This window comes from Colias croceus, chromosome 5 (genome assembly GCF_905220415.1).
Source record: "Colias croceus chromosome 5, ilColCroc2.1".
In the NCBI taxonomy this organism is placed as follows: Eukaryota; Metazoa; Arthropoda; class Insecta; order Lepidoptera; family Pieridae; genus Colias; species Colias croceus.
Genome location: NC_059541.1, coordinates 4,394,963 through 4,421,894, shown reverse-complemented (window position 1 = coordinate 4,421,894; position 26,932 = coordinate 4,394,963). Strand labels below are relative to the sequence as shown.

The 26,932-nt window shown below is 33.4% G+C and overlaps 1 protein-coding gene across 1 annotated transcript; it reads right to left on the bottom strand.

Annotated features, from left to right (window-relative positions):
• Positions 1–420: 420 nt before the first annotated feature.
• Positions 421–26,804, bottom strand: LOC123691655 (monocarboxylate transporter 14). The gene is made up of 9 exons (XM_045636161.1): positions 26,435–26,804; positions 14,001–14,143; positions 11,878–12,148; positions 6,560–6,843; positions 5,781–6,134; positions 5,260–5,470; positions 4,794–4,949; positions 4,321–4,512; positions 421–3,828 (listed from the first exon to the last, which is right to left on the bottom strand). Exons 2-9 carry the CDS (start codon positions 14,118–14,120, stop codon positions 3,692–3,694), a joined length of 1,725 nt encoding a protein of 574 aa, XP_045492117.1. The 5' UTR covers positions 14,121–14,143; positions 26,435–26,804; the 3' UTR covers positions 421–3,691.
• Between the last annotated feature and the right edge of the window lie 128 nt (positions 26,805–26,932).

The window sequence follows — 26,932 nt, the reverse complement described above, 5'->3', positions numbered from 1 at the left end:
AATTGACAAGAACCTGCCAGAGGTCGAACCTTATGACTTATTACCCTAAACTTTGGTTCGGTCAAAATCGGTCAAAATTGATTTAATATATTTCTGCATTTTGTTTTTCTAATATAAATCACATTATGGTCAGTGGTTAAAATTAAGCCAAACAATATTAATTCAGTAAGACATATAAATAGTTGCTCAATCTTATTTAAAATTGATGTTCCCAGTGTGTAGTGTGTAGTACACTCTGTGTAGATTTATTCAAAATCATTCTCGTTGTTTATTTGATTAAAGTATATTAATTAATTGGATGGTGAATTCCCTTCTATTTTGTCTGTCGCCACTGAAAGACATGTTTTTCATTTCTTTCTAAAAAGTATATTTGAAAGAAAACCTGTGGAAGCTGCTTGTAATAAAATAAAACACACATACGGGTAACCAATTACTTGTTTAATCATTGTTTTTTGTCTTGTTTTAATATGTACTCAGATACATTGTACATTAATCAATAATATAGTATTTTACATAGTACAAGTACAGCTCTAAGAGACAAAATATAAATATTTCATCCATAATGCACTTGTCAGCCGTTATGATATAATACAGTAGGCGCTCGATAATCCGGCGCTCGCCAATCCGGCACGCTCAGTAGTCCGGCACTTCGGGACTCAGACAGCCCGCTCTATAATCCGGCATTTTACATAGCTGAACGCCGGACTACTGAGCGGCGCGGCCGGCGGTGTTCGAGTAGTTTCTTTCGCTCGGCAGTCCGGGCCTAACCTCAATAATGAAGCCACGTGGAATTTTTTTATAATAAATTCAACTTACCATTTTAAATATGAAGTCTTATTTCCTATACTAATTTGATAATCCGGCATTTCCGACAATCCGGCATAGAGGAAAAATTGCCGGTGCCGGATTAGCAAGCGCCTACTGTACATAGATCGACCCGCAAAACACAATAGGAATTACATTTTCATATTATTTTTACTTCATTTGATAAAATATTTTTATATGGAAATAATTATTAGGAAAATTTACCATCGTATAAAATAAGTAAGTACGTAAACAACAAAATATATAACATTTTATATAAAACAATGTTTGTCAATGATTATTAAAGTTAACAGCACACTAAAACAAATTACGACGCAAACAAAATTCTTAGAATATTTTCCACTTTCTAAATCCACTTATAAAACGCAACAATATTATTTCGTATTTGAGTTAAATTAATTTAAAAACAAACTAAAATTGAAATAATTATAAGCGTCGTATTTGTTTATAAACCGACACTAAAATTAAAACAAAGATATAGACAGAATTAGCGTGGAAACAAATTACATATATGTATACTTAATTTTAAAATATATACGTAGATTTATATTTAGAAACAGTCACGAAATACCACATTCAAAATAGACATATATTATATAGGTAAAGAAAATCTTTATCCCTATTAATTCTTTCGGCCTTACTAATAAAAAGTTAAAAAATGGATAAATTTCTACCATTTTCTACCATAGTCCTGCTCTTGCTCACATGAAAAGTCCAATCATAAAAACAAGACAGGTTATTGCAATAACTAATCCATTGCATAGCGAATGGGTAACATTTTATTAGTAATACCTTAGTTTATTACATGTCTACAAAACAAACACTTACTCACTTTTAGAAGGCAAATGTAATGCATTTAAATAATATGATTAACGCTATAAAAATATATAATATAAATCCATCACACATTTCATTGTTAAGTCATCTCTATTCATACGTTTAAAAACGTTACCTTACAACTAATTTCATTTCAGTTCCTTCCACATAAAAACATTGGCACATACATTTCAATAATTGAGTTTGTAATTTGCTTTAAGGGCAAATTAAGTCTTGTCATGAAAATTAATAGTTAAAAGATAACAACAAAAACATCGATGCTTATGTTTAAAAGGAAGAAACGAATATAAAATAATCGATTTTATGTTTTTGAGCTTGATTAAAATAAAATTTGACAGGAAAATGTTGCCATTTATTACATTTTTAACACTATATGAATTAAACAAAATTAGTTCGGTTACGGAAGACAAATAACGCATACGTAATGCGTCAATAAAATTCATACAAACAACATAAAAAATCGATTTGGGAATCGATTCGATCATTTGGTTAAATCGATTATAAACATCGAACACAATCATACGTTTAAAATAGTATCGTTCTCACAAAATAACTGTACTGCCGAAACAAAAATCTTTAGCATTCAATAAAAGTAAAGCACTGGTCTTACAATAAAAATATAGTCATATAAAATTGATTGATATAATATGTATGTATAAAAATGGAACAAGGAAGAGCGAAGTATGAGGTCATCAAAATGTTATTTAACGTTTTAAAAATACTTACTAGACCCGCGAGTTTTCGCGTCTAAAATACATGAAGAAATATGCGTCGTAGAAAAATGTCAAGACAAATTACGAAGAAAAATGTGGCAGCATAAAACATTGACACATCTTTTAGAACTACACAATAAATTTCATATAAGTTTTGTTAACAATTCAAGGTTATGCTTGAAGTCAATGAAGTAGGAGGCATCTAAAACCTAGTGTTTTAGTCGATAAAACTTTCCAAACTACCAACAATCATCTAAAAATACAATCATTAAAAGAACTACGAAGGTTAAAAGGTTTTCTAAAACTGTTAAACAGGTATATTAATTTTAATATTACTACAGAAGTTTAGTATACAAACTTCATTTATTGGCATATATTTGTGAAATACTCTAAAACTGGTAAACATTGTTCACACTGGGACGCTCGAAGACATTATTTTTTACACACAACTCATTATTTTTTCTGCTCACGTCTACCAAAATGCATCGACTTGCGTTGTATACTGGGATTATATTTTTTCGCAAAATTCCTAAAATAATAAGTAGATAATAAAAGTTAAAATACGTTTACAAAATAAAATAATAATTAATTATACGTTTCGTCATTTTAAGCTCCAAAATGAGGCTTAATATTTGTAACACTGAATGTCTGTTACATATTAAAGTGAGCCTATACAGAAAACAAATATTATATTCTATTAACGACTTTCAATATGCGTATTTCACATTCACTTTTATATAATTTTAAAATAATAAAAAGTCATGAAGAAAAAGTTTAGAGAGAGGCTAATTTTGTCATGAGTAGGGATAGTATAGGATTTAAAATGTAAATAGAGATTTATATTTACTTGTCTTTTCATTTTGATATGAATTTTATAGTTAATTCTAGTTTGCTGATACTCATAAAATTTGACATGGACCCGAGTCTAATTATTTCAACTTTGCGATGATTGGCGACCTATTTTAAGAAATGCTTGGTTTGTGCTTGCAATGCAAAGTCATACCTAATCTATTTAATTCACCAGCCATGTCAAATAAACTACCTATAAAGTATAAACCTATCACTTGTCATCATAACGAGAGTCAGTATTGTTAATAAATTTCAAAAACATAATCACTAAACAAAACATTAAGTATCAAACTAAGTACTGCTGTAACCTGGCAGTAGGTTGACATAAAATTAACCGCTCCTTAACGTACATAGCCAACAAGCAAACTTCAAAACAACATGAAGTACGTACAACAATAACAAATTCGTCATAATATATCTGCAAATTTGCCATACAAAATTGGACCTAATATCGTACCGTATAAGTACTATATTTGTACGACTTTACGCCGCCGCGTCAGGTTATACGCGTACTCGACGCCCCACACGAGCACGCACGACATTATCAAACAATTCTGTACGTGTATGCATATTGAGAAACTGTTCGTGTAATCTCTTACGTAACCTGGAAAAGGAAAATATGTAAATTATAATACTTATGTTCTTAGTAAAAATATATTAAATCTTAGAGAGACCAACAAAAACATCAGAATGCAGAGAAATAACCTATCTAAATATTTTTTTAAAAAAACTTTTGAATTATACTGCTCTAGTTTTTTTTGGTATTTTTTAAGGTGGCCTCTAATTAGCTGATTGTTTAAAAATTGCATTTTGCACCCTATTTAGATAGGATCAAATAAAAATAACATTATATTTCTTACTAGCTTTCCGCCGGCGGCTCCACCCGCGGTTTCAAAGAACAACTCGCATAGTTCCCGTTCCCGTGGAATTTCCGGGATAAAACCTATCCTTTATTACTCGTGGATAATGTAGCTTTCGAATGGTGAAAGAATTTTTAAAATCGGTCCAGTAGTTTATGAGCCTATTCATTCCAATCAAACAAACAAACAAACAAAGTTTTCCTCTTTATAATATTATTAGTGTAGATTTAACTCACCAATAAGCGGTCCAATGAGCACAACGAGCACACCCTTGCTGACCATGTGCAGACCGAACGCAGCGGGCAGCTTCTCAAGGGGGCAGTACTCGGATATCGTTAGAGTGAAGTTGCTCAGGCACATGCCTCGGAAGAAACCACATATGGACAGCCAGATCATTAGTGGCACCCATTCTGATTGTTCTGCTAGCACTGGAATTTAATTGTGTACTGAGTTTTGACGGTTCAAATCTATAAACTATGTAGTGTAGAAGGGGGATAGCAAAATAGTAGTTCGAAAACTGATCACGTGGCGCTAGTGAGAAAAGTTCCCATTAAATACCTTTTATGGAATGATTAAACGCATACGTAATGCGTCAATTTATCAATGCTATTTTTTATTACATAAAAATAATAAACTTTATTGATGTACGGTATATGATATTTTAAATCTATACATTATGTCAATTACCTGATCACACATGCGTACATACCTGATCGTGTAGCAGCCAAAAAGAAGGAAGACACGAAGAATATCATCTTCTTGGATATCGTGGTTCTGTCGAATATTGGAGGCAACACCAATCTAACGCCTATATCCGTGATGGCGGTCATAGAGAGGCAAAAAGCCGTGTCATTCATATTATAACCTAAAATAACAAACATACACATTAAAATAAAACACATGAAGGATATTTTAATGTTAAACGAAGTATCGTTTCGACTGTTTATCTGTCACGACTTTATTACTCGGCTATTTTTATCGGTATCTTTGGAGAATTTTATAGGATAATTAGTAAATAAAAATGTATTTTAATGGAAAACATGGAGGTACAATAATGGATATGAAACATGGAGGTACGAAAATGCGCATTTACGCTAACAAATTTAAGAGCATACATTTATAATTTTTTTTTTTTTTTTAACATATCATTAAATTAATAACCAACTATATCTTACCTAAGCTCCTAATAAAGAAAGGCGTCAACATACGAAACTGCAACTCCCCAGCCCAAAACAAGGAGAGTCCAAGTAAAAGGTTTAGAAAAGACCAGTCTTTTAGTAAATCTAGATCCATGAGAGCTATGAACTTTCTTATAAAACTCTTCTTCTTCTCCTCAGGTTCACTTTTCTTTATAGCTTTCATTTGAAGCGCGTCTTCGTCTGCCGTCTAGAATAAATTTGCATCTAGTAATATAACTGCGATTTTACTTAAAATGATAATACTGAGATACATTTAATACCTACTCATTATTTTTTATCAAAAATAAATACTCATTTAAAACTAAATAATACCTTGTTATAATGTGAAAGTTAAATTAATTTTGCAAAAAAAAGTGGTATGAAAAACAAAATTTACTTTATTATCATTTATGCGACTGACTTTTTTTACCATTATCACAATTTTTTTTTTCTTACATTATTACCTCAAGGATTGCCTTGAGGTAATAATAACACAAAAAAAAACAAAATATACTCACATCAAGATACAGCTGAAAGTAGCTACCCGTAAAGTCCATATTGGATATGTTAGATATCACAGACACTTTCCTCTTCCTGGCCGCTTCGCTTATACTACCACTTGACTTCACCATTGGCATCGCTGCTAGAGACGCAGCTGTTGTCATTCCTTGGTTCTGTTTACACCTTTCAAATTCTTGCAATGGTTTGTCACATGTCTTCGCTCGTGGTAAACCAACAGTTCTAACTGACGGATGGTTCATATTGTTGTGGGACCTTTGAGTTGTCAGTTTGGGCATCGGATGAGTAACAAGTGGATTGATTTCAAATTTGTCTTCTTCTTCTTCGTCGCTTTCGTTGATGCACTCCATTTCCTGGAATTTGTGTACATCGAGTTAATATGAAGGTTAGAATTCAACTAAAAATAATACTTATTTACTGTTGAAAAGTCATATATGTAGTCTGTATGTATTCAGATATCACAAATGTTCGATTGTTTAGTTTACCACAAATGTGAACAATAAATATAAATTTGAATTTTGGGATATCATCGCGAAAATTGTGTTTATGGACACTCTACTACACTATGTTAGTCTTTCACGCGCGCTTTTCAACAATATTATACGGATTTTGACGACCCTTGGCAGTGATATAGTTTAATAAAATACTGAGCTATAACAATATATTTACTTTTGAAACCGCAGCAGCTAATAAACACTATATTACTGGCAATTCGTGGCTATTTATCTACTTAATACTTTAGAAAAGGATATCTACACCTATTCACACGTTCCCTCACCTTAACAGGCTGCAGTTCACAATCCACCGGCTCCTCCTTCAGATGCTGTTCCACAGGTTGCAATAGAGTCGATCCCAGTACCGCGTGGAACGCCAGCGCTCCTAATATAACCACGGTCCATCTGAACCCGTATTCCCCAAGTAATATTTTAACTAATTGCGGCATAACCATCAAACCGAAGCCCGTGCCAGCCATCGATAAACCGACCGCTTGACCGCGCTTTTTGGAGAAGTAATGATTTAATGATACGAAGGAAGACGATGACGCTAAACCTACTCCGAACCCTGAAATAAAGAAAGAAATCGTGAATTTTTTGTATGTAAATAATATTGTAATAAATCACTACACTATAAAACAAAACTCTATCGCGTCTGTCTGTCTGTTCGTGATGAAGTCAAAATTGACTGCACCGATTTTCATTCTGTTATAGATTTCTGGCGATATTCACCATACCGTACCATATAATTTGATAAGTTTTAATAAGTCATACTAATATTATAAATGCGAAAGTAACTCTGTCTGTCTGTCTGTTACTCAATCACGCCTAAACTACTGAACCAATTTTCATGAAATTTGGTATGGAGATATTTTGATACCCGAGAAAGGACATAGGCTACTTTTTATCCCGGGATTGTGACACAATCCCGGAAATCCCACGGGAACGGGAACTATGCGGGTTTTTCTTTGACTGCGCGGGCGAAGCCGCGGGCGGAAACCTAGTAAGTAATAAATATAATATTATGTTCTTCATAAAATAAACTTTAGGCCCAGTTTCACCAATATTTTCTAAATCAGAGATTTATTAATCGAGCTTCAAAATAAACATGTATTTTAACATCGTTGTCAACTTTACAGGTTCCACGAAGGAAATTTAAAAGACCATTAACAAATCGACCTTTAACTGAACGACTCACGAATCATTCATTCGTATTTTAAACCGCCCGAAACAAAATGTCATAGTTGACAATGCCATAGTTTCGCACGTTGGGGCTATTTGTTCTAGTTGTATAATAACTGTCATGTTTGGTAATTCGACTAAATTGAAATGTTCTAATACAGTATAATATTTAATAATCATGTAGTAACTTTTACGTTTACTGGTTTATAATATGTCAAACGATTTGTTCGTTACCATGGTTACAAATGTTTGATGTTATTTGGAGATTGTTTTGTTGTGATTTTTCTTGTGTTATTTTAAATTTATTTTGAGTTGAATAAAAACAATAACGTTGAAGAAAAATCGCGGTTCAATTTCACTTGGTAGAAGGTAAACTGGATCTGATTGAAATTACGAAAAAAAATGCGGAGTCCGAAGGAAAGTGGAGAGATGGTGGAGAGATCTCATACTAGAAGAGGAATTATTAAAACAAGAAAAATAAAGACAAATATAAAAGAAAGCAGCAAGATACATTTAAAGTAAATTAATAGTAAATTCTTGTTTGTAATAAGCTTGTATCTAGTTGTTATAACCTATTTATTGAATGATGTTGATAGGTACAATAAAAATGTTTTATAAAAACACAAGTTTTATTTATTTAGGTAACATGAAAACATACATACATTACATATTTGATATTTCTATAACAATAACACATTTAAATTAAATAAGGATCATCATCATCAATACTTCCAAAACCGATTGTTTTGATAAACGAAATCTTGAACTAAAATCAACATCATCATATTATTCTTCGAAACAATGACGACGTCTTTATAAATTCTGGGCCGTCGCGGTCGCACTATATAATCCAAATTATACAAATCATCCAACACATCTTCATTTTCAAAAATAAAATAGTACCTATGCAGAGTCCATCTTGACAGCAAGAAAACATCAAATCATTTTTTCTAATCACTTGTTAAAAATTTAAAGAGCCTCTATGCCAGTAATTAAATATAATGCCGTGTTAAGGAAACTAAACCTCGATTAGGTCATGGTGGGACACTCCCTTACATTGATGTCCGTTTAAAAGAGTTAACAGCGTGTTAAACTAACTAACAGAGCTTGGTGAAACTGGGCCTAAATTTCACGTTGAGTGTGAAGGTGACATAAATAATTAAATTTAGAATACGCATGATCGTGAGTAAACCGGTATAATATGAAAAATGAAAAGTATTATGACACTAACTTATGCAATATACTTTTCCGATATTCGGTTCCAACTTCCAACACACAACGTTTATTGCGTTTTCGTGAATTAGGTACCTAAGTAAGTACCTAATTATTATCTAAAATTATATAAAATCGAAACATTTAGTTGCATGAAAACAATTAGTTATAAGGTTTTAATTAGAAATCGTTATGTAATGTTTTGTAGTTTTTTCTATCTATGATGAAACAACATTATTTTTAACCGACTTCAAAAAAAGGAGGAGGTTATCATTATTTTAATACTTACTACAAGTCGAATAATAATAAATCTTTAGTACAAATCATAATAATCATATCATATCAATCGCTTTGATTATAGAAATCTTCATGCGAGGCGTTCTCAGAGTATGTTGTACAGTGCGCTATCACTACGTGAAAAGTAGTGTGTGTAGTAGTGTGAAATATTGAAGCTAAAATAAAACAACGAATATTATGCCAAAAAAACAACAAGGAAACTATAATTCACTAAATAACTATTTCCTAGTACATACTAGTGAACAGTTTCTATTCATCATATAATATTATAGTTTCTACATGTTCAATATGGACAATTTTTAGGGAAGCGCGTACCAACTTAGACCACATCTTCGCTTTACATCAGGCGAGATTGTGGTCAAGCGCTTCCCTATCTCTAATAAAAAAAAACCATCATTCTACTTCTTCTGCACGATTAATGAACACCGCAAATGACTAGTATTTATTAATATCCTATAAATGTTTGTTATCTTAAGGCCCAGTTTCACCAAGCTCTGTTAGTTAGTTCAACACGCTGTTAACTCTTTTAACGGGACATCAATGTAAGGGAGTGTCCCACCATGACCTAATCGAGGTTTAGTTTAATTAACACGGCGTTATATTTAATTACTGGCATAGAGGCTCTTTAAATTTTTAACAAGCGATTAGAAAAAATGATTTGATGTTTTCTTGCTGTCAAGATGGACTCTGCATACTATTTTATTTTTGAAAATGAAGATGTGTTGGATGATTTGTATAATTTGGATTATATAGTGCGACCGCGACGGCCCAGAATTTATGAAGACGTCGTCATTGTTTCGTAGAATATGATGATGTTGATTTTAGTACAAGATTTCGTTTATCAAAACAATCGGTTTTGGAAGTATTGATGATGATGATCCTAATTTAATTTAAATGTGTTATTGTTATAGAAATATCAAATATGTAATGTATGTATGTTTTCATGTTACCTAAATAAATAAAACTTGTGTTTTTATAAAACATTTTTATTGTACCTATCAACATCATTCAATAAATAGGTTATAACAACTAGATACAAGCTTATTACAAACAAGAATTTACTATTAATTTACTTTAAATGTATCTTGCTGCTTTCTTTTATCTTTGTCTTTATTTTTCTTGTTTTAATAATTGCTCTTCTAGTAGGTATGAGTTCTCTCCACTTTCCTTCGGACTCCGCATTTTTTTTCGTAATTTCAACCAGATCCAGTTTACCTTCTACCAAGTGAAATTGAACCGCGATTTCTCTTCAACGTTATTGTTTTTATTCAACTCAAAATAAATTTAAAATAACACAAGAAAAATCACAACAAAACAATCTCCAAATAACATCAAACATTTGTAACCATGGTAACGAACAAATCGTTTGACATATTATAAACCAGTAAACGTAAAAGTTACTACATGATTATTAAATATTATACTGTATTAGAACATTTCAATTTAGTCGAATTACCAAACATGACAGTTATTATACAACTAGAACAAATAGTCCCAACGTGCGAAACTATGGCATTGTCAACTATGACATTTTGTTTCGGGCGGTTTAAAATACGAATGAATGATTCGTGAGTCGTTCAGTTAAAGGTCGATTTGTTAATGGTCTTTTAAATTTCCTTCGTGGAACCTGTAAAGTTGACAACGATGTTAAAATACATGTTTATTTTGAAGCTCGATTAATAAATCTCTGATTTAGAAAATATTGGTGAAACTGGGCCTCCCTACAATATATTCACATTATGCATAGCGATTGGCTTTCATCATATATAATTAGAACATCGATAGTCACGAGTGTACTTAATAGGCACAATAAAACAGTATCATCGTAGGTATTCATGGAAATTAAACCTATGGAAAATTTTAAGGAAACAATAGGATAAATACAAAATTCAAATGAGTAATAATACAACTTACAAGCAGAATCCTTACAAATAAGCAATTATATATTTCCACTTCCCAGAAGACTCAGCTCCGTCTTATTAAACGCTCATCATTATTTATCACTAGTGTTCAGATTATATATTATATGTTGAGTCACGCAAAAAATTAATAAAATCTATTTTAAGACTTTTAAGCTAAGTTATTAATACAGAACGATTGTAGGCGGTGTGCGATAAAATGACCATAACCTAATTTAAGAGAAGTGAGAGAATAATATAAATTATTGGTGGTTGTGTTTATAATCTCTCTGTGAAAATAATGAATTTTTAGGAATCATACCTACTAAAAAAAGTTCTAGTTACATTCAGAAATGCCGTTTCGATAACTATAAATTATAATAACTATGTACATGATATATTTGTATATTTTAATGATTAATCGTTCTCTCTCCATGATTGTGTGAATCAATAATTTATTCATTTTAACAATTATTAATTATTATGATAATGATTTTTTGTAGTTATTGATTGCATAACGTTTATTCCATTCACATAGCTCAAAGTACGTGTACTTTAAACATTTATAAGAAGTGTGTTTAGTTCCATTAACAAAGGCACATTGCATCACTTATCGGTTAGGTTCAGTGGTCAAACTGCCTTATTACAAACTTATCAGCGGCACAAAGCGTGCTGACGAATTATTTTACTATGATTCATACACGCTAGCGACAATGGCTTTGTCGTAATTCTGAAATTTTCTCCTGCATAAGGTAAAACCCGACAAACGTTACGGTGTGTGGAACTGAATGGGAAAACATTAATATCTATTATTATTTATTATTGGATTTAAGGTGATATAACTTGGAACAAATAAAATAAAACATTTATACCTACAATATAGATCTAATGACATGATAACTGGATAGGTAACAAGCGTGTAATCCGATCCGATGTGAATGAACCTAAAGTATGCACGGATCACATATTTATTTGCCGCGTCGCTTACTCTAAACAATGGACTATAAACTCACCGCCAAGTATACTGTATGTAGCTAATATGTGTGCCATACTGTTCGCCGGCGCGGTGAAGAGAAGACCAAGGGCGCATATCGTCGAGCCGACGAAGCACACCTTTCTGTATGAAAAGGTTTTGATGACGGGTCCCACGAAGAAACCGGAGAAGTTCACGACCGAGTCAAGGGTACTGGCGATCACTGCCGCCCCTGTCGTGTGGACCCCGAGGTCGTCCAACAGATCCTTGAACAGCAAACCGAACGATGGCTCCAGTGAACGCGTGGAGAACTGAAAAACAAATTCGGCGGGTTAAATGGGCGTGCTGACGTCATAACCCCATTAGTAAATTGAGCAAGAACAAAAGTTCGAAAGGATGACGTCATGATTGTGCCCATTGTAATCGAATCACGATGTTTTGTTGTGCTTTTGGCGTTGTTATCATTAATGTGTAGCACGGCTACAGTTACCGAAGATAAACAATGCCATTATAAATATGATGATAAAGCTAATGTGCCTGATTTATATTTCGCTGACTTAACACTCAGTTAATACGTAGTTTCATAAAGCTTACATATTATAATATTATATCGGTTTGATGGGTTAGTTCGTTGATTGATTGACCCAAATACATTTATTAGTACGTTTGTATACCAATCAGAAGATAGAATCCAAATCTCAATCCAAATAATAAACAGGAATTACCAACACCAAAATTAAACTGAAAATGTGTCACCTTATAAAGAAAAAATAAATCGTATAATAGTGATTAGTGATAGCCTTGCACAAAGATCACGAAAGCATCTAACAATCACAAACGACGAGGTAAAAGCAAATCATTAATATTATTATGATAATGACGTCGATCTTGTGCCGCTGGATATTTCATTAATTACAATTTGCTAATTCACTTCAATGACCTAAATAATTGAGGTAGAAGATATTGTATTTATAATGGTATTTAGGTAGAAACTGATCCATATCGTATAGAAGGTACATCAAAAATGTATTCTTACGGGTAAATACCAAAAGATGGATAAACATGCCTGTGAGAGCAATTGTAGTACATGTGACTTATAATAATTGTGAGATGCAGCATCATTGCCTCCACGCACGAACATTGTTGTCAACAGAGTTCATGGAGTTCACTTAGATATATTATTGTGTTTGAAATATTATTATCAGGTCACATAGAGATATTATAATTTATGATAATACACACGAATACCAGACATGATATTTAGTTTTGACACAACAATCGCAGACATAACTTTTTATTGAATATTTTATCGAAATATTGTGTTTAGGTTCAATTCTTGGTTTTATAGCATTGAGTGAGAAGAGTCGAGGTTCCGATGTCCGATCCCATCGTAGGTACAAGGACTGTATTGTTGTGTTTTCGTTGCAATGAAACTTTAAATTTGTCATTGATGCTTATTTTTTAATGGAAAATATACTAGCAAGATTGACACCCTCAACCAAAGAAACAAATCACCTGTATAATTATTATCATAGATAGTTTCTATATATTATTATTCCACTCATTAAATAAATCGATACACATCAATGTATGTGTAAATAAGTTTGCCACTCTGCATACAAAACATTATTTAGCATCATAAAGGCTAAGTAGCGTCTCAAACACTCATATTGTGCCTTTTACGAGGATAAAGATCCAATTATTCATGTTATTACTAGACCATTATGTGATAATACAATAACACTTTATTGTATTTCTTTACAATACCTACTTGAAGATAGAAATATACTACAGCCATGGCAAGGAATATGCAAGTAGAATTGTAAATTCTAACCCTATAACTAAACATTTATTTAATGTTTGCTTTAGATGCTCTATTTACTCATTATAATCGAAAGAAAGGATATAGGATAAAATACTGCTTATATTTCACATATTTTAAACGGTCAGGGTTGGATGTATTTATATAAATCCCAAATCTGCTGCTTGGATCTGAATAAAATTCGACACACTGACATTTTCTACCACAATAACATGATGAACATATAATTAAAGCCTAGCTTACCATTGAGACTACTTTCCTGAAACCGAAAGTAAAACAAAGACTAAAGCTAGCTAACAATTAATCAGTACACAAACGAAATATAAATAACACTAACTTACATTCACTAAGCTGACTCCCAAACACACCATCCACGCCCATCCACCGTCTGGTGCGACCTTGCGCGTCGCTGGCTGGTAGCCCTTGCTCTTCTCAAAACCTTTGCTCTTCTCTACCGTCATTTTGCTAATTGTCACCTACGAACCTGCAACGTGCAATAACATGTAAAAAAATCATTTATTTGAACACGTGATTAAGGATACTAATTATAATATGTATTACAGTGGCTGTGGCCCGGCCTCAAGGTTTCAACCATGTTGTTATAAAGCCTTATTCAATTAGAAACAATTATAGCACAGATGTAGTTACTACGTAACAAGTTCCAGAGATTAGCATGTTCATACAAACTCTTCAGCCCTATATTATTAGTACAAAGTATAGAAATGTGAAAGTGTGTTCGATTGCTTGTCTTTCTCTCACGTCACAACGGAGATAATAATTCTAAATGAAAACATGGCAGGTAATTCAATTTATCAATCAATTAATTATGTATTGGGTAGTTACCTTAGATGACAAATTGTGTAATTATTAATTCCTTATTAACCTACGATACTAAAACTTTACAGCATTTAAGTATTACTTACTAGTAGGTACAAAATGTTAAAAAGGTATGAGTTTGATAGAAAACTTTTAGAATAACTCAATAACTCGCGAGCCAGAATAACTTATTTCGCCAACGCTACTATCTTATTTCAGACAAATACAGTATAAAAACTTAATTAAAAGTTTTGGTCCCTCTGACATATAAAAAATGTATTCGCTAAATTATCAGTACATCAGTTACTTCTGTATAGGTAAATAAATACGGTTGGAAGGATATTTTTATATAATTTATTTTTTCTTTTAGGATATACATATATATCCTACTATATTATTAAATTGTTTGTTTTTTTTAAAAGCGATCCGCTTCTGGCACTCGCCAGCCGCTGCCGCGGCACGCTCGCTATGCTCGCTCGGCTCGTGCGTTGTTTATCAAAGTCTAACCTAACCTAACTGTTTTTTTTTGCAAAAACGATTCGCTACTGGCAACCTCCGGCCGCTGCCGCGGCACTAACTTAAGGTTGATGTAACAGTGAAACGATTTTGAGGATTTGGACGTTCTCCCCGCGCTAGCCAAGCACCCCCGATTCATTTTTACGTGCGCAGAGCGTGATCCGCTATCGCAACTATCCGCTCGCGTCGCGTTTTTATAACCCGACTAAAAAGAATAGGGTTATGTTTTTCGCGCCTATCTTTGTATCTAATATTCTTTATACTCTGATATCTTCCGAACCACTGGATGGATTTCTTTAATTAGGGTATCGTTAGATTCGTCGTATTAGCCTAAGTTTTGTTAGATAGGTGACAATAAAAAAGAAAAATGTGGGGTGCTAGACTAAAATACAAAAAAAATCTTTTTCTGCAATATGAGTATCAATTTATAGGTATCATAATAAGGATTCCAAAAAAGTGTATCATGCTTATATTACCTACAATAATAAAATAACATAGATTTATTTTTGTGAAATGAAATCAGTGATGATAAGAATGGCGGGACCACTTTGTTTATAGAATATCTTGAAATCCTGTTAGAGTAGAAGTTTTTTACGAAAGTAGAAAATAGTACCTAATAATTATGAACTAAATTATCCTACTAATATTATAAATGCGAAAGTTTGTATGGATGTATGGATGTTTGTTACTCTTTCACGTAAAAACTACTGAACCGATTAGAATGCAATTTAGCACACATATAGAGGGTAACTTGGATTAACACATAGGATAGTTTTTATCCCGGAAATCCCACGGGAACGGGAACTATGCGGGTTTTCCTTTGCAAACGCGGGCGAAGCCGCGGGCGGAAATCTATCCTACTAATATTATAAATTAGCTTCCGCCCGCGACTCCGTCCGCGTGGATGTCAGTCTTCGCGTGGATGTTTTATTTCTCCATTTTGAGTAACTCTGACAATGACATCTTATAAATATCTATCTGACCCAAATACGGCTAGGCCTATAATAATACGCAACGTGTGTTCGCGGTTCTACAGAACAACGTCTATGGATAACTGAAAAGTTAAGATTATTTTTTTTCTACGTACCTATTTATCCAGGATAAAAAGTATCCTATTTTACGCCCAGGATAATAAGGTATAATTACCAAGTTTCATCGAAATCGAACCGGTAGTTTTCACGTGATGTCTTCACATACAGACAGACAGACAGACAGACAGACAGACAGATAAAAATTTTTTTAATCACATATTTGGGTTTGGTATTGATCTAGTAACACCCCCTGCTATTGATTTTTTCAATATTTTCAATGTACAGAATTGACCCTTCTACAGATTTATTATATGTATAGATGCGAAAGTTTGTATTGATGTATGGATGTATGGATGTTTGTTTCTATCCCGGAAATCCCACGGGAACAGGAACTATGCGGGTTTTCCTTTGCAAACGCGGGCGAAGCCGCGGGCGGAGATCTATCCTACTAATATTATTGATTGTAACTTGATAGAAAGCAATCCTTGTTCGAATTTTATATTGAATTTTACATGGAAATAAAATTTTGTTTGTTTAAAATAACTAAGTATGACGACGATAGACGCATTTGAATTCTATATTTGTGTTATACGAATAAGTAAGTTATTAGTTAACACTACATAGTATATAAAGCAAAGTCGCTATTTCCTACTACTAGGTAAGCAACGGATTTTGATGCGGGTTTTTTTGATAGATAGAGTGATTCAAGAGGAAGGTTTTAGACTTTAGTATATAATTTATTAGGTTTTTAAAACAAAGCGGGCGAAGCCGCGGGCGGTAAGCTAGTAGATGCATGCTAGTAGATACAATAATCAATGTGCACTAAAAATCATAAAATAAAAAAGTTGTTAAAAAACCCGACTGAGAAAAAAACAAGTTCAAAACAAGATTTCTAATAGAAAACATAGTTAGTAGCAGGCGGGCACATATTCGCAAACATAGTTAAAAGAAAACTTATGTGAAACCAAGCGCACGCACAAAATTGTCCAAAAAAAAATTGCACAAAATTGCCATCCACAATCAAGCAAAATACAATTTTAGAGAATGAGCAGCACAACCTCCTCGTCCGACAGTTCGAGCTACAGTGCCGCCCGTCGCCTGCGCACGGACCCGCTCATTTCATTTCATTTAGAAAACAGTGAATAATTATTTGTAGCTCAATAAGAACTTGCTTTGTCTCGCCAAACGTTGAATTTATGACAAACACCTTTTAAAATATTATTGTGAAAGAAAAATAGCAAAACTCCATACCGTTTAGACGTAGTTACGAAAATTCAAACAAGGAAGGCTCCACTTTGGAATATTTTTTCGGATATTATTTTTATAGATAGAATTATTTCAAACGTTGAAATTAAAGTTTAAGGTCTATTAAGTAACATATATTTTTTTTGGACATTTATATTCACTAACCGAAGAGTAGTTAGACGAAGAAAACAGGCAATTGGCAGTAAGTAGCCCCTTAAATGACATTAAACGTTTTTAAAATATTCTGATTTTTTTAATATTTTATGGACTCTTTATATTTTATACGATCTGGCCAAATTTGGATGACCAAATCGTGAAACGTTGACGATTTAACGATCTGATCAAACTATGTTGGCCATTTCATGAAATGTGACCATTTCGTGAAATGATCGATCATATCATGAAATGAGCAAATCTACGATATGGCCACGACATACATATTACTTAAACCCAACATGCTGTATGTGTGGGTTTAAGTACCTAATATGCTAGTTTGGAGTAGATACAGTTGCCGGACAACGACTGCTTTATCATCACGTCTTATCATTGTTGTTTTGAATTTTGATTCCGACAGCCGGCACGCTTCAAGTATTCGCCTATAAATACCGTCGACAGTTAAACGTATATACGAGTGGGTCTAGAGAGGATCACGCTAGCACCACGTGGCCGCAATAGAACGATAGAAGCCGGCAACCACGTGCGTATTCGCGAGGTCATCGCAAACTGTTAATCCGAAAGCGGTATACCTACGTAATAACATTTCGTACTTCCAAGGGCAATGACTGATTTTTTTGTAGCATCAGCAAGACGAATATAACTCTTGTACACTGTTCGGACCTTAGTTCGGACACATAATCATTTATGGTACCTACTTGACATGCACGAAGGTGGCCTAAACTTTTTAAAGTGAAACTTTTATTACATCGCCTCAAACTTTTTGGTCTGTGTAGCGCATGTCGCGTGTATCGCGGCAACCGAGTAGGTATTACCTACTCGGCACGCGACATGCGCTACACAAAGCAGTGTTCCGAACCGTTCGAACAATTTCATTTTACCGGGGTTTCATAAAACCACACCCTTGGATATGTCGCCATGACCTCACCTTCACCGAGTAGGCCGAGTAGGTAGACCATACCTATTACCGAGTAGACCAAGTAGACTGCACCTTCGAGTAGACCAAACCTATTACCGAGTAGACGAAGTAGACCGCTCCTTCGAGTAAACCAAACCTATTACCGAGTAGACCAATTAGACCGCACCTTCGAGTAGACCATACCTATTACCGAGTAGACCAAGTAGACCGCACCTTCGAGTAGACCAAACCTATTACCGAGTAGACCAAGTAGACCGCACCTTCACCGATTAGTCCAAGTAGACCATACCTATTACCGAGTCGACCAAGTAGACCACACCTTCGAGTAGACTAATCCTATTACCGAGTAGACCAAGTAGACCAATCCTATTATCGAATAGACCAAGTAGACCACATCAATTTCCGAGTAGACCAAGTAGACTGCACCTTCACAGAGAAGACCAAGTAGACCGCACCTTCACCGAGTAGACCAAGTAGACCGTACCTTCACCGAGTAGACCAAGTAGACCACACCAATTTCCGAGTAGACTACATCAATTTCCGAGTAGACCAAGTAGACCGCACCTTCGAGTAGACCAAACCTATTACCGAGTAGACCAAGTAGACCGCACTTTCACCGATTAGTCCAAGTAGACCAATCCTATTATCGAATAGACCAAGTAGACCACATCAATTTCCGAGTAGACCAAGTAGACCGCACCTTCACCGAGTAGACCAAGTATACCACACCAATAGACCACATCAATTTCCGAGTAGACCAAGTAGACCGCACCTTCACCGAGTAGGCCAAGTAGGTAGACCACACCAATTTCCGAGTAGACTACATCAGTTTCCGAGTAGACCAAGTAGACCGCACATTCGAGTAGACCAAACCTATTACTGAGTAGACCAATAAGACCGCTCCTTCGAGTAGACCAAACCTATTACCGAGTAGACCAAGTAGACCGCACTTTCGAGTAGACCAAACCTATTACCGAGTAGACCAATTAGACCGCTCCTTCGAGTAGACCATACCTATTACCGAGTAGACCAAGTAGACCGCACCTTCGAGTAGACCAAACCTATTACCGAGTAGACCAAGTAGACCGCACCTTCACCGATTAGTCCAAGTAGACCATACCTATTACCGAGTCGACCAAGTAGACCACACCTTCGAGTAGACCAAACCTATTAACGAGTAGACCAAGTAGACCGCACCGATTAGTCCAAGTAGACCAATCCTATTATCGAATAGACCAAGTAGACCACATCAATTTCCGAGTAGACCAAGTAGACCGCACCTTCGAGTAGACCAAACCTATTACCGAGTAGACCAAGTAGACCGCACCGATTAGTCCAAGTAGACCAATCCTATTATCGAATAGACCAAGTAGACCACATCAATTTCCGAGTAGACCAAGTAGACCGCACCTTCACCGAGTAGACCAAGTATACCACACCAAATTCCGAGTAGACCAAGTATACCACACCAAATTCCGAGTAGAACAAGTAGACCGCACTTTCATAGAGAAGACCAAGTAGACCGCACCTTCACCGAGTAGACCAAGAAGACCGTACCTTCACCGAGTAGACCAAGTAGACCACACCAATTTCCGAGTAGACTACATCAATTTCCGAGTAGAACAAGTAGACCGCACATTCGAGTAGACCAAACCTATTACCGAGTAGGCCAAGTAGACCGCTCCTTCGAGTAGACCATACCTATTACCGAGTAGACCAAGTAGACCGCACCTAGATTACCGAGTAGACCAAGTAGACCGCACCTAGATTACCAAGTAGACCAAGTAGACCGCACCTTCGAGTAGACCAAACCTATTACCGAGTAGAACAAGTAGATCGCACATTCGAGTAGACCAAACCTATTACCGAGTAGACCAAGTAGACAGCACCTTCGAGTAGACCAAACCTATTACCGAGTAGAACAAGTAGATCGCACATTCGAGTAGACCAAACCTATTACCGAGTAGACCAATTAGACCGCTCCTTCGAGTAGACCATACCTATTACCGAGTAGACCAAGTAGACCGCTCCTTCGAGTAGACCAAAATGCATCGGTCGAACCGTACGATAATAATTATCGTACAAATACGATAATTTTGTGCCTAAGTTTCACTTTTACCGTGGTTTCATAAAACCACACAACATTTTTTTTTTTTTGTTAGGTATGTTATAAAACCATAATACTTATCGTAATGTACATATGTTTTGAGTGAAAAAATGAAAAGAAATTACCTAAGATAAAAATTCTGCAATATTTTATATTAATTGCAACCGAACGTTTATCAACACGTATTCAGCATACCTAACACATAACAATTTTTTTACAAATATTACAATTGATGAACTTTAAACAGCTGATGGCGATAAGTAATAATACATTGTAGATTACATCCATATAAAGATACGAGAATGCGAGTATGTTTCGTTTTGTATGTATTTAATCGTTACATTGAAGATAAATACAATTGGATCTTGAGCATTTCAAAACGATAATAATTATTACATTATATTTTAGTTCTAGTTACTTAGGTACCTATATATTTAGAAAAAAAAATTGTGATTGGAATTTCAATGTTTGTAATCAAAATTTTTCCATAGTCTCATTATTTTATTACAAAGTAAAATACACAGTAGGTACGTAACTAACCAATGAATATATTTAAGCTATTTCAAAATTACTAGTAATTTACTAGTAATTGATGCTGTTATGTCCGCTTGTTTGTAAAACTAGATCCTGTATTCAATTCAACATTTACAAATTAAAAACTTATAGAAACAAGTCCCTATCTAATCCCAGTTAAGTTTTATCTAATCCCAATAAAATATACATAACAGACGCAGCCCCGAATCTACGATTTTTTAACTTGATAGTGGCGCCCCTTCCCTTCAGTGTTTGAAGACAGACAGAGTTTGTCACTTGAAGTTCGACTATTCCAATTTGTTCGACTTGGCTCTTAAAGATATGACGGGAATTTCCCTGTCAGAAAGATAACGCATAATAGTTACATACGCACGCGTCCAAAAAAGAATTACTTGATCTGTTAAGATGCCTTCGTAAATCAATTAACTGTATAGGTACTTATATGTTCAAAAACTACCAAACAGATACGATAACTTGATAAAAACATATGAGATTGTAGGAAAGGGGCTTCACTTCTACGATATTTCGAATTCTTGTCTCAACTCTCAAGGATTTGGTGCCCCCAAGAAACTGCCGCGCGGGACAAGTGCTCCAGTTTGCTGATTCGGGGCTGTTAATTGTTATAGAGAGACAACCAACACTGTTCTTGATTTTAAACATAATGCCGTATGTTGATGCACACGATATTTATAATTATTCAATATGTTTTTAATAACGTTTTTCGAAGTTATGACTATATTCACAATCATATTGTAGGATACTAAATATTTTAAAACATTTGATTTGTTTGAAAACATTTGTTTGTTTGAGTCATTTTTATTAAAAGTACTTAGATTATTTATAAATGATGTGCTAAAATGATGATCAGATAATAAAATTTCACAAGACAATAAAGATATCACTTATCAATTATCGTGACCCAGTAACCTATATCAATTACGAGTAAGTACATAACATTACAAATTCGTTAATTTGTAATAACGAACTACCTAGCTGTGTCCCGCAGTTTAACCACGGGCAATAACCTTTTATCTATTTTTTAACCCATTAGATGATTTTTGAAAAAAAAGCTTACGTTTTACCTATCTATTTTAATTTCAAATTTACTCCAATTCGGTCTAGTGAAAGAGTCACAGCCAAACAAACAGACTCTCGTATTTATTATTTTTATAGTAAATATAAATTATTAATTTTACACGATTTTTCAACAATTATTCTGTCATTTAATATTCAGTCTTTAATTCTCGAATGTTCTTAGAATTTTTTCAATTTTTTTACAACCATCATATCAGTCCAAGTTTCAGTCAGAAAAACCGAAAGAGGACAACGACCTTAGCCGACGTCAATAGTCGAATGCAGTGTATGATTTAATATTTGATAGCTTGTCCGCCTCTCGTGAACTGGGCAACGAATAATTTAAACCCTATTGTTTTATTAATAAATAATAAAACATACCTAATATTTAAAGTGAAAAATACAAGACTTCTTCATATTATAATATGCTACATAAAATATCATAACAAAAGCTATTGCGCTTATGAATCCTATTGAAAATAAATACAAAAAAAATACCATGACAACAAACTTTTCAATTATCAGTAATAATAAGGTAACTTAGGTAACTAACTATCATCATAAACAGTTTTAGCTCTCATACTTTAAAAATAACAGAATTCACTGAAATAATCATGAATTATTATATTTATGTAGGTACCTACATGTCGAATTGGCCGAACCATCAGTCTACACAGAATTTGCACCTGACTAATATTTGCCATTTATCAAATTCCGGTTTCACATTACCTGTTCTTATATAAAAAATTTTCCATATTTTCAAACACGTACGTATAATATGTTGTTTATACGCGAAATTTAACACACTTCCAATGAGACGATTTTTCTTTGTGGGTGTGAGTGTCGCAACTCGCAAATTTAATATAATATGCTACATAGGCTAATTTAGACTTTCAATGTATCACTTTAAATTGTATTATTAAATCGAAGGCCACTCAGTCGTTATACGTGACCCCCAACACGTAAACAATGTATCATCAGTGAATACGATCTTTAAAATCGAATTGTAGTTCATTCACAGTTGTAGGGCCGATGCTGATTAATATATTATGTACCTATTTAATATGTAACAACTAACATCTTCACAAGGCGCATTGCTATCAGATAAAAAAAACAAACGATGCTGAGATTGAATGCTGTAAACACTCCTAAATGTCGGTCAATGGGACCCTTAGTCCTGTCAAGGCAATCAAGAACTTTATCAGCCTCAAACACTTCAGACATCATATTATTGCACAATAATCACGTGCATTGAGATTGATCTTTAAAAATTATCAGTTAACTAGGTAGGTACCTGTAATATATTATCTGTGTTTATATTATAAATAATATATATAATAAAGACATAATATTGCATAGATAATAATTATCAATGGTAAAATTTACGATCAATTGTATTATCAAGACATTTTTACCAATGCATTTATCAGTAGGAATTATACCTATTTAAATAGAAATAATAATTATTGTAAAGTGAATTATTAAGAACAATTTTAAGAATCACTGATCATTTCTAATATTTTATAGACTTATAATACCTATATTAGGACGATTAAAAATAAAGATCACAAACAGGTTCTTAAATTTCACATTTTTTAATAATATTATACCTAATGTGCTAAGTATTTATTATAATTGTTACACTAGACTAGAAAATTGAAACGTTTTGCTAGTGTAGTTCTAAAGGTTGTATTTAATGTATCTATCATCAAATTTAATATTCATTGGTTGTTTTATATTTATTATGAAAGGACACTGTTCATGTAGGTATGTGGGTCACACAAATAGTTCTGTGGTAATCTACGGTCAATGTAAAAAAGTTTATTTCATGCGTGTTGCGTTATAGGTATTTACTGTGGCACCGGTATACAATCTAGGAGTCCTAGATTCATGTCGGCTTTCTCTAATAAAAAAGCTCTTAGGTCGACAGACAGACGTTAGACGACAAACGTGTAAACAAATACCTATGTGGCTGCAATAATTATTAGGACAAGTGAGCAATGTTAAACTTAGGCTCTGTGGCGTACGCGGTACGTCTGAGTTCTGATATTATGGACCCATATTTTTTTTGTTGATTGTTCGCTACGATTTAAAATCTCATGTTTAATTACTATTATAATAATAGATAGACTATTTTTTTTTTTTTACACCTATGAACACGCATCCCACCGAAACACGTGTCTAGATTAAAATAAACGTATAAACTAGGTATAAATACCTAAAAGATAAAAAATAATGATGTTCTTACCAGATTTAAGCAGTCGTAGAAGATGCAGACAATACGATAATAATAACACAATAAGTACATATCAATACGATTTTGAGGTTTTTATTCGGTAAAAAACAATCAATGCCAACCGCAAGTTATATTTGCGATAACATAGACGTCAGGTTTGCGATACTCCACAAAATGTTCACGACCTGTGTTGGTGATATTTGACGCACGTTCTTGTTATTGTATACGGCAATAAGATATACTTAACTACAATTTAAGATAATCTATAACACATCGGAAAAAAGATTTCCTTATATAGTTAATGCCGTTTCAATCATAAGCTCGGGGAATCCTGGTGGGTGACATAAATGACAATAGGTACCTACCTACGTATTTTCGTAAAGTTTTAAATTCTTTGAAACGTTGGGCAATACCCTTCGTGATGACATCACAAAAACGACGGAACGGAATATAACAAAGGGCAAATTTGTTACGATATAATGCTTGTGTTTAACTTTATGAATTATTTTCAGTTACAAAATATGCCATCTACAAATTTTACTTGAGTTGAAATATATCGAACTTGTGGGCCACCTGATAGCTAGTTTTAGTAGCACCACCCAAAAGCAGGTATATGCCAACCTATATCAATAAAACAAAATATATGTATGTTGCAAACCTGGCCTATCTTCTAATAAATAGGATGAAATAGAACTTAACTACCCGTGACAAATCACAACAGAACAAGTGCTACATAAATGAAGCTAATCTTTGCCACCTTTATTATTCTTAGGGAAGATATGAACTTCCTATGATTATGTATATTGTATAAGTATTTACTTAGTCACTTAATCCTTTTAAATTTATTGATAGTTTCAATAACAAGAATAATTTTAATAGGATTACTATTAAATATTAACATTTTCAAGTTGAAAAATCAAAGAACTGAGTTCTTATGGGTAAATTTTATGTGTTACATATGCATTAGAAAATTCTTATTGTTAAAGTCTGAAGTTCGTCTCAACTCATTGTAATGATAATATGTATCATTTAATTCATAAAAACAAGAATGTATCAATTGAATAAAATTATAAAAATGAATTCAATATAATATAGAATAACGTACATTATATAAGCAGATAAGCGTGAATTGATATTTTTCTATGTATGTGTATGTGTATGTTCATTTCAATAACAACATACAAAATTTCACAAACACTTCTAATTAGCTGAATGTTACAGAACAATTAATGAAAATAAGGAAATGCCTATTAAGGTAATTAATATCAATAGACTAGTTTTTATATCAAACAATCTAATCTAGATGATGATAAAGAAAACAATTAGGTACCTACATTGAAAAAACTTCTAATCTTGCTTTATTGTCTACCTAATCATAAATGTGCCTTTGAACTAATAATAATAATACAATATACATAAAAATTTAATCCCCAAAGGCAACCACAGTGAAAGAGGGGTTATAATGCATGTTCTATTTCTAACGGCAGAATATATGGTTCTTTTTACTTCATTTTTAAACTTTTTAGGACAACTTTCTTTGTACAAATTGCATTACTAATAAGGGTTAGTGAGTAATTAATATAGATCATCTCTCCGTGTATGTCATGGAAATGGGAATTGTATTTCATTGATTGAATTTAAACATTTGAAATGTTTTATTTATACAGTCAAGGAAAATTAAACATGCCTGACTAAAGTTAATTCGGAGAAATTGAATGAGGAATAAAATAATGTTTTTAAGTGTTTATATTAAGGATGATCATAACTTCCTTACTATATTATATATTTTGTGTGTACCTATTAATTAATATTTACTTGACATGAAAGGTATTTAAAAATAGAAAAATTAAGGCTACTTTCTTAACGTTTCAGCTAACTTCAGTGTATAGGTATTACACTATTTACTGGGTTTATTTTTCTAAGTAATTGAAATGTACATTATATGATGGCCATTGAAAAAGAAACATAGAGAAAATATAAAATTTCACAGCCGGGCTCAATGGTCAAAAATAAATACACATTAAATTCTTTGTAATAAATATAAGATCTTGGCAATATCTATGCCAAGTCTAACAAAACGGAAACTTTTGTGATATAGTTAGTAAATATAAGATTTTACTTACCGTGCTAAAAAGAAGTCCCATATATGCAGTTACGAAATATTCAGTTTCACAATAACACCGTTAACATTTTTTAGCTCACTTAGAAATAAACATTCAACTTTAATTGCAGGATATTAATACTGTTGTCAAAATTAATAAAGTAACGTTAACTATCAAATAACTTTTGTCAAATCAATTCTTGCAACGAATATTAACAAAAAGCACGAAAAACTTATGACACAAAACTACAGTCTACAACCACTCTACAACTGTTTAGTGTTTTGATAACCTGGTTCTTTGTTATTTCTCTCTCTTATGTTTTCCCTCGTTGCACATTTCTTCGAATCTTTGGTTAGTACTTAGTACCTACCTAGTTTGCGACTCGGTAGTTGGTAGCTACTGCTTATTGGGCAAAAAAATAGGGATGTGATTGGCACAAAGTTCAATCGATACTGCAGATAAATATTATTTGTAATCAATTATAATAGTCGGATCTTGCTCAAAGCGTTAATATAATTT